The following is a 25,426-nucleotide window of genomic DNA, read 5'->3' on the forward strand; positions in this document are numbered from 1 at the left end:
TTGCAAAAGCCATGTTAACATCCATGTAACTGAGTGACAAAATAACCGAGCTCCCGCACTACAGTTACATGCGGGAATTAGCGAGTTGAAGCCAGATTATTGGCACGCTGTTAGGTCCTCTGGTTTTAACAGGATCACCCCTGTCCCCACAACCGCCCCCCCACACACACCCCACCGCACACCCCACCGTAACCAGTCCTACACTTTAAAATTCAGCCCAGTATTCCAGAGCCAGATGAGAGGGGGAAGCTGTGTCAGGGCGCAGGAAAAGGCAGCAGTCCAGCAACTCCACCCGCAATTGGAAAAGGGGAAGCCTGCTGATGGTGGCATCAGGGATGGGGCAATGACAGGAAGGTCAGGGCAGGGGAGGTCCAAAGCTTCATTGAGGGGTTGTGGGGTAACACTCCTCAGTGTTGAATCAATAGTGTTTTTATTTACATAGTATTTGTAAAGATGCCTTCTCAATTCTTTTGTACAGGAAAAGCAACTCAGCAGCGGTTTACAGACTGTGACTCACGTTAAATAATTGCTTCAGAAAGGGACACAGCAAACGTTTTCTTTTCTTTTAAAACAGATTTTATATCAAAACAGTGCACATCAGACAGTTAATGCTGTTACTTATATCCAGAATAAAGATCTCTCATCTTACATCTTTGATAATTCATTCCAAATAAATCAATTTACATTTAATAACTTACAGCTGATATTTAAACAAGTCTCAAAAATAAAAAAGAACTCAATAAATATATGATGTTTTATAAACAGGCCTTTCCTCACACAGTCTGCTGGCTGACCATCTGTAGCAGACTGACGAAATAAGGACAGGATAGAAATTACTGTTGGGCTTAACCCATCCATATGATATCCTATGGTACACAAACCTAACTGGGGTTGAACCTGTTGAATATCTGTCCGTTGGTAACACCAGCTGATTGAATGTGCCCACAAATCAGTTTCACTGTGACAATTTCACCCCCTGCAGCACTAACCCCGTGAATCTCACCCCCTGCAGCACTAACCCCATGAATCTCACCCCCTGCAGCACTGATCCCATGAACTCACCCCCTGCAGCACTGACCCCATGAATCTCACCCCCTGCAGCACTGACCCCATGAATCTCACCCCTTGCAAAATTTACCAACACAAGGAGCTTTTGCAAGCCAAAATTCCAAGGTTCCACTCAATTGCAAAAACCGAGCACAAAGTCTCTTTTGAAGTCTGACATAGGCTTCACCATTTCTTATGGGATGGAATTTTACGGGAGTGGGGGGGTCGGGGGTGAGGCCAGAAAGTGTGATGAGCCGTTCAAAAGTCCATTGACTTTGGCGAGACCGGAAGATCCCACCGGTGGGAGGGGCCGTAAAATTCTGCCCATGATTGCAGCTTATGGGGGAGTGCACCAAAAAGGAAAGTATAGAATAAATAAATTGCTCCAAAATCTGGGTGACTGTCGAAACTGAGGTTGCACCATTTTCAACTGTGAACTGGAAACCTTTATGCTAATGATCCAAATTCATAGGAGATATATTTTAGCAATTTAAAAACACCGAGGTTTTAGTTTTAAAATCAACACGAAAAGAAATAGATCTTTACTCAGAGTGTTTTTGACCAATATTACACTGGTGAATTGCAGCATCCAATAAAAATAGTGCAGAATGCCAATGTTTCGAGTACACATAGCTGGGATTACTTTGGGCTGATATTCAACGAAGTGCTTCAGGCCATCTCACACAAATTGTGCAATGGCGTTCTTCAGAAGCTGCTTTCTTATCACCCAGGGGAGATAGCTTTACCCTACATGTGTAAAACTGTTGAGAGTCAGTACAGTTGGGACCAGCAGCGTTCACGTCAGTCACACTTCTCCAAGAATCTGACAACTTTGCAGCTCAGTATAAATAAAGTGACAGGGTCCAATGTTTCTCAGCTCTCACGCCTTCTTATCTTGGGCTTTATAGCTACCACATTGGCAGTGTTCAGGAAGAGCATGTGACAGGACAGAAGGCATTGAAAACTGGCTGAAGGGACAGTTCAGAAACAGGTGGACAAACAAGGTTCAAATGCAAGATATCCAAGATGAATTAAATAATCAAAGGAAATAGGAGCAGGAGTAGGCCATTCAGCCCATTGAGTCTGCTGCACCATTCAATATGATCATGGCTAGTCATCCACTTCAATGCCTTTTTCCAACACTATCCCCATATTCCCTTATGTCATTGGTATTTAGAAATCTGTCAATCTCTGTTTTAAACATACTCAGTGACTGGTCATCCACAGCCCTCTGGGGTAGAGAATTCCAAAGATTTACAACCTTCTGAGTAAAAACACTTCTCCTCATCTCGATCCTAAGTGGCTTCCCCTTTATTTTGAAACTGGGTTCCCTGGTTCTAGACTCTCATAATAACCAGAATAATAATAACAATTAGCACAGCAACCATCTGAAGCTGCACTAAACTTAGCATGATCAATGACTCTGGGTCACACTGAAGACTGTCCTGTTGTCAGGGGAGCAGTGGGTGGGTTTAAATGTGGCCATCCAATGCAAACTTCTCAACTTGGAGAAAGGGAAATGATGTAACTTGATGAAAGCAGCCCATTGACATCCCTTGGAAGGAAGGGGAAGTCACACAGCACGTGCTTCCAATGACACAATGGCTTTTTTTGGGTCAGGGTGGATTTAAATTATCATAATGCGCGATCTGTTTGCATTCCTTTTCTTGTTTTCCCCATTCAAGAATAGCCCACTAATCTGATATTCCAATGAGATGAGAACCAACGTTCAAGATTGGAGGCACACAGGCAGTGTCACTTATGTGTGACCACAGCTTTTTTTTCACACAAGTTTGATTAGCAAGGAAATAGCAGACTTAACAAAAAATGACAAATACCTTTATAGCAATGACCAGTTTGGATGAAGCCCAACAGTTTCTGATTGTACAGACAAATTGAATCTTTAAAAACACAGTAAAAATTCAATTATCATCGTTCTTTCAGATAAACGTGGAATTCAAACATTATTCTGGCTTGAGATGTGACATTCATGCATGAAATGGACAATTAGTTGGTGGAGGAAAGAGACAAAGTATAGATTCCTCATTTCACAGGGGAGAAGGAGGATTCAGCAAAGGGGAAAAACAGGATGCTTTGTGCAGAGCCAAGTGGCTCGAACCAAAGACACAAACTGTGCACAACAATTCAGAGAGACCAATATAATCACTTTTTACAAGGGAGGATCACCATTGTCGTGCTTTGCAAAAAATAATCAAAGCCCATTTTGAAAGGTTTTCAAAAGTGAAATCATTTTAAAAGTTTAAACAATGAATGGTAGTGGCATCAACTGGCTTGATGGAGTCACGGGGAGCCCGCTTAACTCAGGGACTCAGCTGATAACAGTGTCCAGGCAAATATGACTGCTCCCCATTTTGCTCATTATTCCTTCAAGCCAGGGCCCAGATAGAATGATAACACTTGCAGAAACAGTTCTTTTTCTCATATGGAATGAAATACATTCCATGAAAAAGTTTCATTCACCTTGTTACTTTTAAAGCGACACTGTTGGTGAGAGTCTCTCTTTGCAAGGAATATGCCTGACCAGAATCTCACCATCTCCTGAAGCTAGTTCAAGAATGGTGAAGCTATCCTTTAAGAATCAAAACAATACCTCTTTGTTTAATAAAGAGTAATCTGCGCATGGATTTACATTCAAAGGCATCTTACCTTTACAAATATATATACAAAAAAACACTATTAAGGCCACAGAAACTCACGCAGGGAGTCATATTCACTTACAAATGCGTGCTCGTTTTTAAATTTGAAGGAAAGAGATTAGAACGTCCTCATAAACAGGACACAGAAGAGATTAGTTTGACTTACTTTGAAATGAGTAATAATTTCAGTTACTTAGAACATATGATCATTATTCTGACATATAAGTTCTGAAGAAGTCATATTAGACTCGAAACATTGACTCAGTTTCTCTCTCCACAGATGCTGCCTGATCTGCTGAGTTTTCCAGCATTTTCTGTTTTAATTTTATGTATGATCATTATTGTTTTAGACTTCAGATGTTTTATTATCAGGAAGGGATCTCTCTCTCAAAGATCTACCTTGCCCAGTCCTACGTCCCATCTACATGCTGCTCCTCGGTCACATCACAAGGTCACTCTCTACAGGTGCGGTGACTTACAACACCCAGTTCTACCTCATCATTGTTATTACACTGTGAGACTGACCTCCAGTCCAGGATGAGACAAAGATCTCCTCCAATTAAACATTGGGACAATTGAAGCTATTGTTTTGATACTTGTAAAAAAACTCTAAATCTCTTTCTGGCCACTATCCCAGGATGAACCAGATTGTTCAGCAGCCTTGACGTGCTATTTGACCTTGTCCTGAGCTTCTGATCCATCACAAAGACCGCCTGCCTGGCTCTACTCCTGCCTGCTCTCATACTCCTGCCACCTTCCACTCTCCGTAAACTTGAGCTCATTGAAAACACACACCAAGTCCTGTTCACTCATCAGCCATGCTCACTGACCTACATTGATTCCTGCCCCATCAACACTTTAATTTGAAAATTCCCATCTTCGTGTTCAAATCCCTCCATGGCTTTGCACCTCACGAGTCTCTTCTTCTAGCCTTATAGTTGTACGCACACTCTGTATTCCTCCAACTCTGACTGATGTGGGTCCTTTCGCTCCAGCATTGACAGCTGTGCCTTCAGCTATCTCAGCCCCCAAGCTTTAGAATTCCCTCCCTGACATTTCTCAGTCCTCCTTTTAGATGCCGTTTGAATTCCAGGTCTTTGACAAAGATTTTGGTCACAAGTCCAAAAGTCGTCTTTTTTCACTCGGTGTCAATTTCTATCCAAGTTACACTTTTGTGAAACACTTCTGAGATGTTTTACTGTCTTAAAGAAGGCGCTACATAAATACAAAGTGTTGTTGTTATCTCTCTGGTCATATGTTTGTACATTGAAAAAGCTGGCCTGAAGTGATGCATGTATGTAGGTTTTAATGTGTTTGTACTAACTGAATGTAGCTAAGAGCAATACTACGAGGTAGCAGACTTAAAAGGCTGACTGAGTTCCGTTACAATTTGTGACTTCAAATCTAAAAGCCAACTTGAAGCAACCCAACAGGAGATAGTGCAGCCACATTGCCACATTGAAATAGCCAGTGATTCTTTCTCCAGCAGTTTTACATCGCCTTCGAATGAATACAGGTTCCAACCATATGTGATTGCAAGGTAACTTGCCTCATCTTTCATGAAGCTTGGAACCAGGGACAATGACAAAGCGGTAGCATGCGCAATAATTCAGCTATGCATTTGCTGAGAAATAGGAAGAGAGGTTTAGACAATTTGGTTTGCATGTAAAGGACTATCAAAACACAGAACACTGTTGAAATGTGAGGACACTTAACAATTCATTTAACATTTGAAAAATATTCAAGGGTGTTGGGAAAAGTGCAGACATTTAAAATTTGAGGAAATGACTCCAATGTGGAGCACAGGTACAAAGGTCCAAGTCACCTTTTTCAATGCTGCAATTTGTATGATTCGAAGAAAAGGAGTATGTTCCTCAATATTCTTCCTGCTTCTTTGTAATTGTCTGTGAAACTTGCTGGACCATATTAAGAATTCCCATTGGAGCTGGTTTCTGTGACCTTATAAACAATGCTGCTTCTCCAGCAATTAAAACAATAAACACACAGTCCATTATAAATCTAGAATTTAGCTGTACACAGATCCTTAAATAAGCATCTTAAATAGGCAGATAAAAAATGTACACATTTACAAACAGAGTCATTAAATACTTTGACATGAATATATATTAGAGTTATTTTCTAATCATACTTCTGTACTATCTGCAGCCACATTCTGCCACTACCATACCTTCATACTTGAACTTATATGTGACCACACCTGCATCATCCAAATAGAGGATGGAGATGGGGTCCAGTTTGGTAGGGACACAGCAAGCTTTGGCTGCCATGTTGGGGTTGTGGAGGTTGACCAAAGTCTGAACAATCGCGTGCTTGGTTGGGGTAACTTGCTCAGTCAGTGGGTAGTTACAGGAGCCTTTGCACTCATATGCTTCATATCCTTTTGGGGCTATGATCCAAGAATCCCACTTGATCTCCTTAAATTCGACATAAAGGGGACTCCTTTTACAGGCACTCATCTTGGCATTCCTTCTGATCCTTGAAGAGGTGTCATAGAGCATGTTTGACCGCCTTTGCAGCAAGGTTTCTTCATTCAAGTTGATGCCAACATTTCCAGCGTCCAAGTTCTTAAAGGTCACATCTTGCTCATGGTCAATCATCTGCTCCAACTCTTCAATAGCTTCTTTCTTCATGCTGTTTCGATCATCAGAGAAGACTATTAGCAAAGGCATGTGTTTAGTCTCTGGTTTCATGTCTATGTCAAGATTTCCATTTTCATGCTTTTTGTCTTCCATGTTTTCAATGTGTACTTGAAGTCTATGCGTGGTCCACTCAGATTTTGACCATCTCAGGATGGCTTCTGTCACATCAAAGGTCTCCCAGCCGCTGTCTTTGCCAACAATGTGTCTTTTTGCTAATTTGACTAGACCAGAGTGTTCTTCTTTCTCTTCATCTTGCTGCTCAGTCACTTCATAGATGGTGACTTTCCTGTCCACTCCCTCATACATTCTTCTGTCCGTATCTACCAAGGTGTACAGTCGAAGTTCAGCCATGGTGATTTCTTCATGGCGAGGCACTGACACGTTGAAGAGGAGAGAATGGATCCTCACACCGTTAGTTTGGTTGGAAACTGAAATGTCTGCAAAACACAGAAGTAGTTAGCCAACATTTGTGCCACAAACCTGAGATTTGAACTTGACTTCAGATTGAACCTCAAGCTCAAGGATGTGATTGATTCCTCCTCTTATCCCTTCAGTAAGCTCAGTATGCATGCTGTATATCTGATGATTGTGCCCAGTTTGATATTTGGAGGAAGATCAGTTCACCTGCAGTCTGTAATCACTGCTATCTCTGTAACACAATCACGCACACTGATTGGGCCACTGAAATTTGGGTTCGGCAAGTGTCAGGAAACATTCCCAATGCAGAGACTGGTGATAATGATAGGGTAGAATTTAACTTCAATGCTGCATTGGATACTGTTGTTTACTTGGGAGGAATGGGCTAAATGGCCATCATCCTCTGCATGGATCTTTGTGAGTGTTGTATTGTATTGGACAGGCAAAGCCTGCTGTTGTACTTAACATGGTGCTTCATAGAGGTTTTGGGAAAGCAAAAATGACACCCACCTTAAAGTGAGGTATTAGGGCTGCAAAAGTTTGGTGAAAAAGGGAGATTTTAAAAGAGTATCCTTGAGGGTAAGGGAGAGGCAGAAATGTTAAAATAGGGGGTTGGTTCCAGAGCTAAGGGCTGATTACAATGAGGGAGGCTGGGCTTTGCTGCAGGGGCCAGAACAGGAGGAGGGTAGAGATCTCAGAGGGTTGTAGGACTGGAGGAGGGTGAGGGGAAGGAGTGAAAAGGGATAAGGAATTTTAAAATGGACTTGGGTTAAAATCAAGTGGAATCCCATTGATATGAGTGGTTGCTTGTCGCTGCGCCATCCCAGAATGGGACAGTACCTATTGAACATCAATCTCATTATTTCCCTAGTTCAGTGCTAGCCCTGAACAGGATTGGGAGCAAAAGCAACTTTTGTCCCTCCTCAGTCCTGTGAACATTACATTGACTGGATTGATGTTGGTTACAACGCCAGCAGCCTGTTTGCTGGCTTCTTTTCCCTCGGCTGACTCAATCAAAATACAAGGTGAACATTAAGTCGACAGAAATCGCTGATATTACTCAGTGCAGCAGACCCGTCAAAGATGTGTCAGAAGGATGGTAAATCCTCACTAAAGGATGGACATGAGATATAGAGTCTAGGGGAGTAGGGAGGTGGCTGGTGGGGGCGGATTCATTGGGGTTGCTGGAGGTGGCAGAAGGCCACCTCCACCACTGTCCCACAGGGAACCGCTAATGCATTGTGACTTTATTCGACTCTCCCCGAATGGAATGGGAATCTTTGCTGAGAGAGGGAAAAAAAAATGGAAATGCGAACGTTGACTTGACCAAGGTAAGGGAAATGTAAACTCTGTCCTTCGCTGAATTTTCCCTGTATCCAGAAAGGGATTGAGTGGGGGCGGGACACGATTCCGAGCGCCTGCGACCTTTACTTGCTAACTCTTGCCTCAGCTACCGTTTCAACGGTTCCTGCTCGTTTTCCTATTTCAGTGGAGCCTTTTTCCATGGGAAAGTGCGGAGGTGGGGGGAGCAGGAGTTAAGAAAGCACATCTCTCCCACACCCAGCGCCCTTTGACAGTCTGGTACAATCGCTGCTCGGGATGCTCTCCAGTCCCAGTGCTCAGTTCCTAGCACCCTCGCCTTTGAATCAGAGGGTTGTGGGTTCATGTCCCACTCCCGGAAAACCAAGAACTGTGATTGTACTCAAAAGAGTTGCAATCTGTGACTGTTGATAACTCGAAAGAGTATCCAGGCGCTCTAAAGGGGCAATGGCAATGCTCTATTCAACCCTGGCCGCCTGAATGTTACAGGAAAAGGCACCGTGAGTGTGAGAGCCGCACAGCATGAACTGAAAAGTCATTGGCAGCTCTTGTGCACGGGTTTTTTGTTTCTCTCTCTCCCTCAGCAAAGATTGTTTGTCCCCAAACGCGATCCTTTTTGGTCTGGCTGTCAGCTGGAGGTTCAGATGACAACAGGCAACCCTCCCAGCCCCTCCCCGGCTTCTGCCTGGAATTGGTTGTCACTGTTAGAATCAGAGACTGAGGGAAGTTTGGGGGAGCTGACGCCGGACGGAGCAGCCCCCCTCCACCAGCCTTGGAACAATGATCCCACCTCAAACCCCCTGCCCCAGTTTTCCTTTTGAGGAACAAGACAAGAGCTGAGGTGGAGGGGCAGTTGTCCAGCTGAGACTTGCCCTCGTCGCTGGGACAGGTGGACAGCACCAGCTACAGCCTGAGTTCACCCACCTTCGTTCTTGAAGCTCCTCACAATGTTGGAGGAAGGCATGGAGGTCCTGTCGTTTGCAAACCTGTTGTACAGCTCGATCATGTACTCGGGTGGTTCCATTTTCGATGCGTCCAGGTCCAGGTTTCCGGACAAGTTGAGAGTTTTCAGAAAGTCTCCCTTCATATTCGTCAGCAGGGTGTTGAAATCGTCCTCCTGAACATGATCTTCCACAAGATACCTGCTCTCCTCTTCAGTTATGTCTGCCCTGTTGTCGATTGGACTGCTGGCTGTGAAGGGCAGCAGGGCGCAGAGGCAAGTCAGGAGCTGCAGCGACAAGCAATTCATTCTGAGCACTTGGATTTGTCTCCTCTCCCCGACCAGAAACAATGTGGACTGCTATGGACAGATGCTCAAGCGCTGATGTTTTATCCCCTGCAGGAGGCTCGGTGGTGTCATTCAAATGCAATGCTGGCAATTTTTGGGAAACCTTCCCTTAAGTCTGTGGTCTCTCACTGTCCAAGGAAGCCCGCTCCCAGTCATTGGCCAACGTGATCTGACATGGCATTTTCCCTTTATCTATCGGTATATGCAGAACAACCAAATTCTCTTATCTTCAATCCTCTTCCTTAATGAGCATTCTATAAACATTCTCTCGTTCAGTTCCTGGCTCATGGACAAGACGATTCCCATGCTTGCAGAAGACACAGCCCCCTTCTCAAGCTCAAACCTTCTTCCTAACATTTAAATCAAGGTTAGATCAATTTTCTGCACAATTGTCGTCCTTCTGAAAGGATAACATCTGAAAACTCTTAACCTACTGGCAAATGTTCTTCTAATTGTGTTTTTATATTTAAAGAAAACAAGGAAGCAATTATTTCAATTTGTTAACCTAAAGTCATCAGGAACTGACAGGAAGGTGATAAGGGAATACTGCCTGTTTGAAACTTGTGCCCCTTTCAAAACTCCAATCAGCTAAAATTTGAAACTGCAGCTTGTCCCTAATGAGTGTTTTCTGAGCCAAAATATTGGGAATATTTCCATGTTCAGGTTTAATGAGGACCATGGGAAAAGACTCACAGCGGAGAGGTGTCACCAAGGAAAGAATTCTTGGGATGGGAAATCATCAATTAACAATGGGATTAGAAGGAAATAATTAACTTCAACTCAACAACCACATCCCCAGCACGTTTTGCACTGAGTACGGTGTTTTATAAATTAGGTGCAATGTAAACAGGGTCACGAACCAACAAATGACAGTGTTTTGCTGCAAGTGGAGGCACCATGAATTCCTTGGGTAAAACAAGATTGAGCTTTATTTCTAAAATGGTCTATCAGTGATAACTAAATCAGAAGAGGAACTGCTCAGATATTGTAAATTCTGAGAATTTGAAAAGTATTCCCGGCCTTGGATCTTAATTCAGGTGGAATATTTAATGAACCTGATTCTGATTGTGGTTTGAGTTTCAGCAAATGGGTCTGTTCGCCTTTGTTGAGATTCAGTCAGAAAGGCTTCAAAACAAGCTACCATTGGAATTGGGCCAATGTTGCATGGCTTGTGATTCTTAAAGCAAATATTTGGACAGACAAGCATCACTAAGACCGAGATGTGCACATCAGATTTTGAAAATGTGGGCCCAAGACATAAGCAGTTACCAAAACCTGCTCAGTTCATTGTGGATTTTAAAGAGAATACTGGACACCTGGGAGCTCTCACAATGAGGAGTTTCAATAGTTAAGACATAAATTAATGGGCACTGGAAATTGCTTGATTCAACATAATATTTCATACCCAGAAATGACTCAGGCTGCAATGTAAGTGAGGGGTTCAGATGGTACCTTTTGTTTGGATACCTGGCAGTGATTTACAGACTGAAATCTAATCGAGGGGTTCGGATGAATTATATATAGAATAACAAATACCTGGGAGTGAGTTACAGACTGCTGGAATCTAATTGAGGGGCTCAGATGGTTTATATCTAGAATAACAGATACCTGGAAGTGAGTTATAGACTGGAATCTAATCGAAGGGTTCAGATGGTTTACATATAGAATAATGGATACCTGGGAGTGAGTTACAGACTGGAATCTGAGGGGTTCAGATGGTTTATATATAGAATAACGGATACCTAGGAGTGAGTTACAGACCAGAATCTAATCAAAGGGTTCAGATGGTTTATATAAAGAATAATGGATACCTGGGAGTGAGTTACAGACTGGAATCTTGTTTGTGTTTAATATACAATATACATTTATTTGATGAAGTTCCATGCTATGTCTGCCTTAAATGCCAGAATGATACTTCATTCATTGCACATTGCTTACACATAAAAGAATTGGAATTTATTTTGTTCCATGGCAATTTATTCAGATTTAGCACATTCAATATTTCCTTTGTACTTCATCCAATTTCTTTTATATTCTGCCTTGTTTTGATTACTTTTAATTTATGTGATTGAAGTTTTAGGGATTTATTGTTAAGTGATTTTTTGGGAGGGGGAAGCTGTTGGGAAGAGGACACAGTCATCTTGGACCATTAGTGACCCTGCCTCGAGTTACCTAGGCCCCAATCTCTGGATTTCCCTCCCTAAACCTCTCCGCCTCTCTCCCTTGCTTTCCTCCATGAAGATGCTCATTAAAACCTTCCTCTTTGTCATCTGACTCATTATCTCTTGTGGCTCAGTGTCATACTTGGTTGAATAAGGCTCCTGTGAAACACCTCGGGATATTTGAAGGTGCTATATAAATAGAAGTTGTTGTTGTTGAGGTGCTGGATCTTCCATTTGTTTGCCCTTTGACAGATTCAGCTCCAGCATCCTTTGAGAGCACAGTGGAGGCAGACAAATCATTCCAGGAAGGAGAGGTAGAATTGGAGCCCTTGGCTCACCAAAGGCCTCGATAGATTGTAACTGGCTGCTTTTAATCCCTCTTCCTGCCAGATTGCACCCATCCCTGGAAGAGAATCTCAGCCGTAGCCATGCTCAGAGTCACCGGACTGAATGGAACAGCAATAGTAAGCAGATGGAGGCATTTAGACCGTTTCATGATAGGGCTTCAAGACACCAAAAGCTGCCTCCTGGCAACGGCAACTCTAGGAACAAGCCTGAGAAAGCCTTTTATACTGCCAGGGCACATTGCCAATGCAGTGGCTTGGTGTCAAACTGCCTTTTATACTGCTCCTGTGCAGAGCCTTGGGATGTCTTATTACTTCAAAGACACTGAATAAATATAAATCTGCTGCTCTGTTGTGTAAGGAAATTCGAGTTAATTTGACCCTGAAAGCTCTCTGGGGATATGGGCCAACAAAACTCCAAATATTGGAGCTGAAATAGCCACAAGCAACATCTTGAAGCAGAGAAGGAAGAACTTAAAGCTCTTCCCATACAGAGACAACTATAACTAGACAAAACCTTTAGAAAGTTGACGAAGGCATGAGCAAATAATCCCAATATTGACTGAAAATCTCTACCACAAGGGCTGAATATTCCCCCCGTCAGAGGGGTTGTGCGGGGGCGGGCAGGAGCGAGCGTGAACCCGATTGGTGCCCCTGATCTGGTGCGTGCTGCCATTTTACGTGGGCGGGCCAATTAAGGCCCACCCTGCTTGACGCACACCCGGAAGTGCTGTGCGTTCCCTGTGCGGGCAGGAGGGGGGTAGATTCCTTTAGTCGGGGCCTGTGCTCTTACGCGCATGAGCGGGGAAGAGCGCAGAAATCTCCCTGAGGCACGGAGGTGTCTTGGGGAGATTAGTTTAAGTTCTGAACAAAGGGAAAAAAAGCTTTTAAGGACATGTCCCCTCATGTGAAACTGTCACATGAGCTGGGACATGTCCATTCATTTTTTTCAAAACTTTTTATTCAATTTATAAACCTTTCATGAAACCCTATCCTGCCCATAGATGAGGCTTCGTGAAAAATGCAAAGGTCGCCTGGGTTCTTCGCCTGCCCACAAAGCTTAAGGTTGGTTGGACAGCATTCTTAAAGCTTTAATTACTTTCTTAATGGCCTTAATAGGCCTTTGACAGTTCGGCGGGCGCGCAGCTGATGTGGCTGTACGCCCGCCGAACTGACGATCTAAATGACGCACAGTGACATTGGGACACCCGCCCTGACCCCGCTCGCCAACTGTAAAATTCTTCCCCAAGTGTGGTCCCCAATCTACCGTACAAACTTGAAACCTGGGCAATAATAACAAGAGCTGTATTCTAGGTGTGAGAGAAAATGCCTCAGGAAACCACTGAGAGTAGAAATGCAGAAAAAGATCAGCAAATGACGTGGTCAGGTGACAACTGTCCGTAAGCAAGACAGTATCAACATAAGAACAGAATATAAGAACTAGGAGCAGGAGTAGGCAATTCAGCCCCTCGAGCCTGCCCCGCCATTCAATACGATCGTGGCTGATCTCATTTCGGCCTCAACTCCAATTTCCCGCCCTCTCCCCATAACCTATAAGAACATAAGAACACAAGGAGCAGGAGTAGGCAAAGTCGAAGAAAAAGCTGAGGGCAGAGAAACTGTTCTTGCAGTTTACAGTCTCGATGACTGTCAAGGAAGGAAAAAAAATCATCCTGAAGGAAGGTTACAGAGCAGAGTGGAATTCCCTGGAAAGAATTCCAATGCTGCAGCAGAGGCAGGTAAGAATAGAATGGATAAGTAGCTACAAACAGAGGAAGATCCAAATCGAAGGGCGGAATCATCCCAGATTTGCACCCAGTGTGTAGCAGGCGGTTAGAACAATGTTTCACCCGCCGGGTGCGATGGTGGGCTTTCACGCTGTATCATCCCGAACCCACCACATTATTTATGCAATCCCAGGATAAACACCGTTTCCATGGTGGGTGGGCTCCAATTCACCTGTCACGCCGTCACCTCACCGCTTCATCACGCCAGGCACCACATTTACAGTACAGCCGCGCTCAGTGCTTCCAGCCCAGAGCTGCTGCAAAGAAGACATGGCCCCAAAAGGCAAGAAGACTGCAGCTCTCCAGCGCCTTTTGGATGCTGTGCAGGCCCACTGTGATGTTCTCTACCCCCGTTCTGGCGGCTGGAGGGGCAGCAACACTCCGGCTTGGTGGGCGATGGCAGTGGTGATCAGTGCCAATGCTGCACAGTAGAGATTGGCCATCCAATGCAGATAGAGGATGAATGATCTCATCCGTGCAGCCAGGGTATGGCAACCAACTCATCACATTAAACTCACACACTCAGGCTCAGCACACATTCACTGGCATCTCACTCACTGCCAGCTCAAGGGACATCACCACCCATTCTCACATATACATCTGGCCTCATCTCCTCTGGAGACTGCCTCCTCAGCCCTCACCATCTTGAGGCCACTTGTGCAGATCAACACGTGCCCCCACACACACGGACCCTCAGTTACCCTCCTTCCCCAGTACAGCCCTCGTCCTGCAGCCTCTTCTTTTGCCGAGGCCACTTCTCCCCCTTCGCCAAGCAAGCCCTAGCCCTGCAGCCATTGAAAATTCACCCACATATGGCTGATCGGGTAGGTAGAGACCTGCCCGTGAACTCCCCTAGAAGTGGCGCCGTCTGTGAAGCCTGGCTCTGATGACTGCAAGTGCTGCCTGAAGCAAGGTAGGCAAACAAACCTTGAAGTCCCGAGCGAAGTGTAGCCTGCCAGGTTTTGTGCTGTTGTGAAACATGCCGGCGTGTTTTCCCACTGATGTGGGCGGACAATCCAATGCGGGCGGGACGGGGGTGGGGGGCAGGTGGGGGAACGATCGAGAACTGGTTTCACGCTGTTGTGAAACCGATCGGGCCATATTGTCCACTCATGCCACTGAACACGCCCGACGCCAGCGGGCACAGAAAATCTCGGCCTAAGTCAGTATTCGGGAATTCGATTAGGATCCAAAAATCGAGAGAAAATAGATCTATTGAAAAGCAAGTTTCTCACTCATGGATCAGATAAGATGGGTGTGAGTTCCATTTTTCAATGATGTACCAATATCCCAATGTTAATATCATGAGGTGGATATTATTCAGACAGAGGTTTATTAGAACTTTCGGGAGTGTTCACTGATGTCCGATGTGAAGTCTTTAGTTCACATCATCGATGGTTTTGTCCTTCCACTTCATGTATCTGGAGCTACTGACATTCTGAAAATACTCCATATTAAGTTAGTGAGTGGAGCTTTGAACAGGTCTGAAACAAACAATAAACCACCAGTAATGGGACTGACAAGTTAAAGAACCAGTGGGAACTCATTTTCCAAAGTGACATTATAACAAGGACTTCTTTTGAAATTGACACAATTCAACTGGTCACCAAAGACCTCTACCCGAACTTCAACCCATGCCCAAATCTTGAAAGCTAAACTAAATATACCTTTCAGAAAAGATAAGCAATATATAGGGTAGGTACATACGAACATACGAATTAGGAGCAGGAGTAGGCCACTCGGCCCCTTGAGCCTGCTCCACCATTCAATAAGATCATGGCTGACCTGAATGTAACCTCAACCCCACAATCCAAACAGGAAGCAGAGAGTCAGGATAAAAGGGTCTTTTTCTGGATGGCAAGCTGTAACTAGTGGGGTGCCACAGGGTTCGGTCCTTGGGCCCCAACTATTTACAATCTATATTAATTACTTGGATTCAGGGATAGCAGGTACTATAGCTAAATTTTCAGATGACACCAAAATAGGTAGGAAAGTAAGTTGCAATGAAGAAATAAGAAATTTACAAATGGATATGGACAGGTTAGGTGAATGGGCCAAATTTTGGCAGATGGAGTTTAACGTGGATAAGTGTGAGATTATCCATTTCGGTCGGAAGAATAAAAAGGCAACTTATCATTTAAATGGAGAGAAACTTCAAAATGCTTCAGTGCAGAGGGATCTGGGTTTCCTTGTGCATGAATCGCTGAAAGCTAGTATGCAGGTACAGCAGGTAATAAAGAAGGCAAATGGAATTTTGGCATTTATTGCTAAAGGAATAAATTATAAAAATAGGGAAGTGTTATTGTAACTGTACAAGGCATTGGTGAGACTGCACCTGGAGTACTGTGCACAGTTTTGGTCCCCTTACTTGAGAAAGGATGTAGTTGCACTGGAGGTGGTTCAGAGGAGGTTCACTAGATTGATTCCAGAGATGCGGGGCTTGGCTTATGAGGAGAGATTGAGCAGTTTTGGCCTACACACGCTAGAGTTTAGAAGGATGAGAGGAGATCTAATTGCGGTATATAAGATGCTAAAGGGGATAGACAAAGTAGACGTGGAGCAGATATTTTCCCTTGTGGGGCATTCTAGAACGAGAGGCTATAGTTTTAGGCTAAGGGGTGGTAGATTTAAATCAGAGATGAGGTGGAATTACTTTTCTCAAAGGGTCGTGAATCTGTGGAATTTACTACCTCATAGTGCAGTGGATGCCGGGACTCTGAATAAAGTTAAGGAGGAGATAGACAGATTTTTAATTAGTAATGGATTGAAAGGTTATGGGGAGAGGGCGGGAAATTGGAGTTGAGGCCGAAATGAGATCAGCTATGATCGTAATGAATGGTGGGGCAGGCTCGAGGGGCTGAATTGCCTACTCCTGCTCCTAGTTCTTATGTAATCCTGCCTACCTGTGATAATCTTTCATCCCCTTATTAATCAAGAATCTATCTAGCTCTACCTTATAAATATTCAAAGATTCTGCTTCCACCGCCTTTTGAGGAAGAGAGTTCCAAAGACTCACAACCCTCTAAGAGAAAAAATTTCTCCTCATCTCTGTCTTAAATGAGAGACCCCTAGTAACTCCTAGTTCTCGATTGTCCCACAAGAGGAAACATCCTCTCCACCTCCACCCTGTCAAGACCCCTCAGGATCATAAAGGTTTCAATTAAGTCTCCTGTTACTCTTCTGAACTCCAGTGGATACAAGCCTAAGTTGTCCAGCCTTTCCTCATTGGACAACCCACCCATTCCTGGTATTAGTATAGCAAACCTTCTCTGAACTGCTTCTAACGTAGTTACATCTTTCCTCAAATAAGGAGACCAGTACTGTACAGAATACTCCAGATGTGGTCTCACCAGTGCCCTGTATAACTGAAGTATAACCTCCCCACTTTTGTAATCAATTCATCTCACAATAAGTGATAACATTCTATTAGCTTTCCTAATTACCTGCTGTACCTGCATACTAACATAATTTATGATTCATGCACTAGGACACCCAGATCCCTCTGAATCTCAGAGCTCTGCAATTTCTCACCATCTAGATAATAAGCTTCCTTTCTATTTTTCCTGCCAAAATTAACAATTTCACATTTGCCCACACTATCCTCCTTTTGCCAGACCTTTACCCACTCACTTCACCTATATGTGTCCTTTTATAGCCTCCTTATGTCCTCTTCACAATTTACTTTCCTACCTATCTTAGTGTCGTCAGCAAATTTAGCCACCATTCCTTCGGTAACAGCTGCAAATGGTCATTTGCAAAAGATTGGGCATAGTGAGTGATTGTGAATGGGAGGAAAGAAGCAACAAGTGATTGGTGCTGCACTGAAAAGTAGTAAAGTACAAGAGTCATGCTGGAGGAGCAGAGATGAAGGATAAGCCACATTCTTGGAAGGATGGGTGATGGAGGGAATGACATGCCCTAGGAGGATAAGAGGTGCAGGGATAAATATTATTGGATTCACGAGAGAGGAATAAACACAATGACTGATCAGAGACTGAGGGATAAACACACTGAGGTGACTCGTGGCCTGATGAGTTGTCTTGTTTTCCTGCCCCACCCAACCTGGCCAATTGACAAATGGAAATTTCCAACTCTCTGCTGAATAATTGCTCAGTTATCTGAATCAGCTGTCTGGGCAAATTCTACTCATCCCCTCACGTGTGGAGGGGAATCACAATACTTGCATTGTTCACACAAGTTCCAGTCCAGGGATATCGTGAATTTGACCCAAGTCCGATTTCATCTGCTGGTATCACACACTCTTTGCACTCTCATGTTCTGTCTCTGCCCTTTCCTCAGGTTTTTAGTCTCTTCAGAGAATGACGGATATGGGGAGCTGGCGGGAAGTGGAGTTGATCGGCTATGATAGGATTGACTGTCAGAGCAGGTTCGAGGGGCTAAATGGTCTACGGCTGCTCCTATTTCTTCTGCACTTATATTCTTATCCCCAATGGCTCTTCAAGGTGAGACGATCAATCATTTTGTTTGCCTTAATTTCCTCCCCCTTTTTGTCATTCTTGTCAGTAGTATTGGTCAATCCCCCTCCAGTACCACATACACAAGCGGCCATTCTCCATCTCGGAAACACTGAAGCTTCGTAGGACGTCTTACCATGGTAGGTGTGAGAGCTAACTTGAATCTTGTCCTCTCCTGAGGTCCACAGATGTTACTAGTCAGCAGGGGTACCCTACAGCCATCAGGAACAGAAAGATATGCCAATACTCTTCTTGAGCTCAGTGGGTCTAGAGGCAACTAAAATGCTTTGATATTTTGGTGAGACTAGTTAACTCAACACAGACCAGCAATCAAATCTGGAATCTTTCTGACATCTATCATTCAATCCCACCTCAAACAGTGCAAAATTCAATCATCCAAATTACATACTCACTCTGACTCACACTCAATGGAGTCAGATCTCAGTTGAAATCAACTCACCAAATTAATCCCCTCAGAAGCAATTAAGATCCATGGATATTTGCCCTCAGACCAATTCAGCTTGTAATCAAGTGTAAAATAATTTAATCAAACTAAACCGGTTTCCAAAAGAAAGCTGTGAGATCGATTCGTTTGCCCACAGAAGGAACAGTTCATTCACTTCTTCCATGTTATCAGACTGCTCATCCAACATTCAGTCCTGTCAAATAGCAATTTCTCCTCGTACCAGGAAGACTGAAACCCTTGTCTTTGGAGCTGCCTCAAACTCTTCTTTTGTCATGAAACCCACGCCTGGACTTTGTCTGCAACTGAATTTGACTGCTCACCACCTTGATGTCCAATTTGTCCCGATCCCCATATTCTCTCTTTCACAAGGGCAGCTTACAACCCTGTTCTTGTGACTTTGTCTCAGGATTCCTTGGTTTCTTACTGTAGAAGAGATCATGTTGGGGGTAATGGTCTTTTGTTCAAAATGCCTTTATTTAAATCACTAACTATTTACAACTTGACAGAACATCAGGACTTGGTTACAGCTCCTCTCTTAGGTGCTTCTCACTCATCTTCTCTCAGTGAGGGACCTCACGATAACATAGCTCCTTACGCACCTGCTCAGTAGCTATTATTAGAGTTAACCCTTTACTCTGCAACAACCAGCTCGGTAACAACTTCTGTCTCTGCCCTTTCCTCGGCCCATCTACAGGTATAAAACCCCCATTCAGACCATCCAGATGCAGGATGGACTCTGATCAGCAGATCAGTTTACGCCTGCAGTGTTCAATTTCACCCCACTCCTCAAGCCTCCTGCTAAAGGTCATGTCTGCAGCAGAGCAACTGGAGTTCAACCTTATTCAAGGATTTGAGTGCATGTCCAACGCTGACACTTTCGTCCAGTACCTCGGGAATACCGAATTGGAGTGTGTTCAAAAGGTTGTTAACCCCAAGATTGTTAATCTGTCCATCCAGGTGGATGTAAAAGTTCCAATGGTACAATTTAAAGAATTGCAAGGAAATTCTGGCCAACAAACATCACAATATCGTGACGTATCTCATTGCTGTTTACAGAGGTTTGCCAGGTGAAAACTAGCTCTCCTGTTTGCCTACCTCACATTCCAGAACTAATTGATTGGCTGGAAAGCATTTTGCCATGTCCTGAAGATATGAAAGGTGCTACATAAATGCAAGTTCATCAGAGAGCAGGGTGTAGCCGTGGATTCTTTGCTGGTCTGTGCCACACCTGGAGGATCATGAACGGACTGAACAAGCAGGCATTGCTGCCAATTCTCAACATTGAAAGAGACAGAAATCCCGACCGGAGATGTTTTCTCCCTGGCAGGTTGGGAGCTCAATAAACTTCCCTGGTTACACTTTGCACGTGCCCAGTGCGTCGCTGCCTTTGGAGAACCGTGAATAAAAAGGGGATCAAAGGACAGGGGAGCAGGGGAGGAAGGTGGAATTAAGCTAGAAAGTCAGCCATGATAAATCAGGCTGATACAGGTCTTACAGTTCAATCCTGCTTCTATTTATTTAACCTCTCACTCTGCAGCATCAAGCAGAGAGGAAAAAAGTCAGTATTCTAGTGTATCATCATGCAGTCCATGTCCTTATCGCAGCTGCTTTGAATAGTGCATCAATACATAGAGCCTGGCGAAAATTCTGGCCACAAACACACACACACACATACACGCAGGACAGACTTGTTGCATGGATTTCTCAAATGTATTTGATCGATGTTTCGTGTGAACGTTGCCTCCTATTTCTGGACTCTTGCGGGTCCGACTGGTCAATCAACTCGTTGCTGGGCGTTTGACATGAGATAAGAAAGCGAGTGTCAGTGACAGAGAGTTGCCAAGAGACAGACAGCAAATCACGAAGGCAAGTCTCTGCTTGTGGTCCCAAGCAAATGGCACTTTATCTGGGATAGGATGCCCTATTCCCCTGAAAGAATTCAGTCGCCCTCGACCCAACACTGGTCTTTTCTAGAATTGCACTTCTTAACCTCCACAAGTACAGTGTTTGTATAATAACAGAAAATGCTGGAAATACTCAACAGGTCAGGCAGCATCTGTGGAGAGAGAAAGAGAGTTAACATTTGCAGGCCGATGACTTTTCATTCGATCTCTAAGACGTTATAAACGAGTGCAGAGGCAAATTCAGGAGAGCTGAGGAAAGACCACAAGGGAAGATCTGTGATAGCGTGGAAGGTCGGAGAGGTTGAATGACAAAGCAGACAATGATGACATAAAGCAAAAGGAGATGTTAAGGGACAAGTAGAGAGTGTTGACACTTCTTGAAAAAAAATTGGGCTGACATATTGTGTGTCAAAGCATAAAGGTGTAAAAGTGAGTGAGAGGAAGATTCAGGACTATGGTCAGAGTGAGGGCAATGGATTTTGTGGCACAGAGATGGCATCAACACCATGGGCTAAGTGACTTCACCTCTGTGTCTGCAGGCTAGCAGGAAATACACATCACAGCCAAAAGACAACCCAGCTGAGAAGAGAGAGACTTTTTCATCACGAGGAGGGAGACTTAGTGGACAAGCTTCTGAGCGCTTGCACTAGTCCTTGTTTTACATGAATTTTCCAGCAGCAATGCTTTACTTACAGCCACGTCATCAAATAGCAACAGGCTAAGACCAACAACTTTTAGAAAACATTTAAAGAATATTTTTGCTCTTCTTTGCTGCAGCTGCAGTCTCCAACATCTACTGTCAAACCCAGTGCAACATCCACATTTCAGCAGCAGTTTCGATAAGCTGCATGGACATGGATGGGAAGTAACATCCTGACTGCAATCAACATGTGTGCCATTGACCAGAAACTGAACTGGACTAGCCATATAAATACTGTGGATACAAGAGCAGGTCAGAGGCTGAGAATCCTGCGGCGCGTAACTCACCTCCTGACTCACAAGGCCTGTCCACCATCTGCAAGTCAGGATGGAATACTCCCCACTTGCCTGGATGAGTACAGCTCCCATAACACTCAAGAAGCCTAACACCATCCAGGACAAAGCAGCCCGCTTGATTAGCACCACATCCACAAACATTCACTCCCTCCACCACCGACGCACAGTAGCAACAGTGTGTTCCATCTACAAGATGCACTGCAGCAACTCACCAAGGCTCCTTCGACAGCACCTTCAAAACCCACAACCTCTACCACCTAGAAGGAAAAGGGCAGCAGGCACATGGGAACACCACCACCTCAAAGCTCCCCTCCAAGTCACTCACCACCCTGACTTGGAAATATATCGCCGTTCCTTCACTGTCGCGGGGTCAAAATCCTGGAACTCCCTCCCTAACAGCACTGTGGATGTACCTACAACACATGGACTGCAGCGGTTCAAGAAGGCAGCTCACCACCACCTTCTCAAGGGCCATTAGGGATGGGCAATGAATGCTGACCCAGCCAGTGAAGCCCACATCCCGGGAATGATTTTAAAAATAAAGAGCAGGTCATTCTGCACAGTGATTCCTGCTTTAAGTTCTTGTTCAGTCAGAGCAGCACTGGTGCCACTCTATGCTCTTGCAGTTGAATAACTTGTTGTCATTAACTCATTGCCTTGGCCACACATTACGAGAGGCCTCTAGGGAAAGTTTCACATTTGAGTTTGCAGTTATCAGCCATGTGGATGAGTGAAAAGGATATTCCACATTCTCGTAGTTCAGGTTTTCTGGAGAATCTGTCCTCATACTACTCACTATATCCCCCAGTGTTCTGATGATTTCCTATTTCCCTGGTTGGAATATTCTGTGTTTTACCTTTGATGTCATGAGCCCTTTCCCTCTGAAAATTTGAGCATAAAACAACATCCCTGAGGACTGGTAACTTCCTAAATTGCACACCCTATGAAGTGGGTTGAAGTGTCTGTTACAGGGCAGAGAAAGAGGCAATAAACTAATCCCTGCAATTAAACAGAGGGCAAAGTAAGTCATGAAGGGAAGGGTTTAACAGGGACAAAGAGGGCTTGGTTTCAGGGTCAATACTTCATTAACCTCCATTACAAACCTGTTGCTTACACTCCTTCCTCTGAGAAATAGTCCAATCCAGCCCAGTCTAGCAAAGATTCCGGTCATATCTGGACGAGACTGGATGGCTTTTCCCAATCCTTGGGGTAAGATTTTCATTTGGGAGTCCTGAGACATATGGCAGGGTCAAATGCAGGCCCACGCAGCCTGCACTGTGCCCGAAACAGTAATCCAACATTGTTTCTTCATAGAACTGGCCGAGGTGTGGCCAGGGGACATGTTCTCTATCCAATGAAGGATGACCGGTGGGCTCCTGACACTGAAGGACGAATACAAGACCCTCCTGTGATGGCACATGGATACCCTCGGTGTCCGAGGTGAGAGCTGCTGATGCTTGCGGAGAGAGAGAGAGAGAGAGATAGGGTACCTCATAATGCAGTTTCTGAAGGGAAGTCCACGATGTGATTGTGGAGCGCCATTGGAAGAGGCGAGCGCAAACAGAAAGCTCAGCTGGCCAAGAAGAGGGCCCAGAGAAAACAGAGGCCAGCAGATTGCGCACCTTATCAGTCCACTGCCTTCAGTTGCCGCAGAGAATGCCATGCCAGAGTGGGGCTCCTGCCTCACACCAGGTGATGTTTTACATCATTGAACAGAGCTGTGGCTCCGTCGGCATGCTGGGCGAGGGGTGGGGGTGCAGTGTGTGGGTCAGGTCACTTGCATCATGAAACACAGCTCCCTCCATCCTAGGGAGGAGGCTTTCCCCTTTCACTTGTGTCTTGGCTGCAGTCTGGGGAACTTCTGCTGACTGGACAATTCCAGCGGGCGGGATGCTCCCAGCCACACCCACCCACCTCATTTCCCATGGCCCCAGTTTCCACACTGCCTTGGCCCGCTTACCCTAAGCACGAACTCTGCATCATGGGAGAGAGAAAGGAAGCTGGGGGAAGGTTAGGTGGTTGGGAATGGTTTGAACATTCCCCACTCCAGCTGCTTTTCCTTGGAGTTTGCAATGAAATGTGACCTGTGCAGGTGATTCTTGGCTCAGGATAGGCACCAGAGGGCCAGCTGTGGCCTGAATGGGCTTGGACTTTCCTGCTGGTCACAGAAACAGCCACATAAGTTGAACCCAACATCACACGACCTTTGTCCGCTGTCATCTGGTGTTGGTGAAGAGGGATCCAGATTGTCAAAGAATAGCTTTCTCCTAAACTGCATTTCATATATCATATTTAGAATGACAATGGTAAATCTACTGAAAACACAATTGCCAGAGCAGGGTGGAGAATTGCAGCTTCTATTACCAGGCTTATTTCCTTTGTTGTTCTGGCTTTCGGATGTGGGAAAATCTGGATTAAATACATTTTTTTTTTTACAGGTGTTTTCATTTACAAAGCAGAGACCTGAGTTCCTTCAGCTTGTGACAAGAATGATAGGGGAATGGAGAGGTTATACCTATCAGCAAAGATTGAACATGCTGAGGGTCTTTTCAGGAGGAAAGATCATGGGGAGGTGGTGGCACAGTGGCATTGTTGCTGGACTGTTTTCCCAGAGACCCAGGGTAATTCTCTGGGGGGCCTGGGTTCAAAACCCACCAAGGCAGATGGTGAAATTTGAATCAAATGAAAATTGAAAGTGTAATGATGACCATTCAACCATTGGTGATTTTCATAAAAACCCATCTGGTTCACTAATCCCCTTTAGGGAAGGAAATCTGTTGACCTGGTCTGGCCTATATGTGACTCCAGACCAACAGCAATGTGGTTGACTCTTAAAATTCCTATGAAAAAGGGCAATTAGGGGTGGGCAATAAATGCTGGCTGAGCCAGTGATGCCCACATCCCATGAATGAATAATAATGAGGGTGACTCGATTGAGGTCTTGAATATTATGTTGGGGGAGTGGGGGGCTTGACAGGATAGAATGAGAGAGGATGTTTCTGTAGTATAAGGGTCGGGCGTGGACGCAGACTGAGCATAATTATTATTTCTATTATTTCTCTTCAGTTCTGGTGAAGAGTCATGCGGACTTGAAACGTTAACTGTGTTCCTCTCCACAGATGCTGTCAGACCTGCTGAGTTTTTCCAGCTATTTTTGTTTTTGATTATAATATCATCTGCACAGTGATGTCAGAGATCACATGACCCATACCCAGGGTCAGTCTAGTGTTGGACAGAGCCGTGTGTACCAGCAAGCATGGAGACAGCTCCCAGCATGAACCCTTTCCTGTCTAAATGTACATTGCTCTTGTAGTTAATACATACAGTTAACCTACTTAAGACTACAAAGACTTTGTTAAAGATATCCAACACCTTCCAACAGTTTCCAATTGTGAGCAAGTCCAAGCTAGGGGCCTTAGTTATAGGATAGTCATTCATAAATCCAATTGAGAATTCAAGAGAAACTTGCCAGAGAGCAGTGAGAATGTGGAATTCAGTAGCACAGGGAGTTGGTTGAGCTGAAGAGTGGAGATGTATTTCAAGGGAAGCTGGATAAACATGAGGAAGAAAGGAATAGAAAGTTATTTGAATAGAATGATGTGAGAAAGGGTGGGATAGGGATGGATACAGAGTGTCAACACTGGGAGGGACCTGTTAGTCCAAAGTGGCCTGTTTCTGTGTCTTGTGAAAAGTTGGTGATGAATCTTCGATGGCAGCAAAACAAAGTCAACCCATAATCGCCACCCTCTGCCACACCTCTATCTGACCGCACTTGCCGCTCTCTGGGTTGGTCTGGGAAGGAAACCTGAGCTGAGTCACTCTCTTCCAGCCACTGGGTGGTGCCCTCTCAAACTAACCCACCTGTGGTATCAGACCCAAAAAGGAACAGATCCTGGAATGAGG

The 25,426-nt window shown here is 44.6% G+C and overlaps 1 protein-coding gene and 1 long non-coding RNA gene across 2 annotated transcripts in view; one reads left to right on the top strand and one right to left on the bottom strand.

The window, feature by feature from the left end:
* Window positions 1-553: 553 nt before the first annotated feature.
* On the bottom strand, window positions 554-9,672 carry LOC144694825 (bone morphogenetic protein 10-like). The gene is made up of 2 exons (XM_078565439.1): window positions 9,026-9,672; window positions 554-6,801 (listed from the first exon to the last, which is right to left on the bottom strand). Exons 1-2 carry the CDS (start codon window positions 9,348-9,350, stop codon window positions 5,861-5,863), a joined length of 1,266 nt encoding a protein of 421 aa, XP_078421565.1. The 5' UTR covers window positions 9,351-9,672; the 3' UTR covers window positions 554-5,860.
* Window positions 7,104-25,426, top strand: part of LOC144694826 (uncharacterized) — a 29,869-nt gene continuing 11,546 nt past the window's right edge. The window contains exons 1-2 of the long non-coding RNA XR_013579832.1: window positions 7,104-7,198; window positions 8,006-8,112. This is a non-coding gene — a long non-coding RNA (uncharacterized LOC144694826). The remainder of the gene's footprint in view (window positions 7,199-8,005; window positions 8,113-25,426) is intronic.

Source organism: Cetorhinus maximus, chromosome 20 (assembly GCF_964194155.1).
Source record: "Cetorhinus maximus chromosome 20, sCetMax3.hap1.1, whole genome shotgun sequence".
NCBI classification, from domain to species: domain Eukaryota; kingdom Metazoa; phylum Chordata; class Chondrichthyes; order Lamniformes; family Cetorhinidae; genus Cetorhinus; species Cetorhinus maximus.

Bases quoted from the DNA above. Each gene is read 5' to 3' on its own strand.
- LOC144694825 (XM_078565439.1), bottom strand. From the start codon at position 9,350: ATGAATTGCTTGTCGCTGCAGCTCCTGACTTGCCTCTGCGCCCTGCTG. The intron at 6,802-9,025 runs GTGGGTGAACTC...TGTGTTTTGCAG, and splicing joins GAGGAGCTTCAAGAACGAAG to ACATTTCAGTTTCCAACCAA.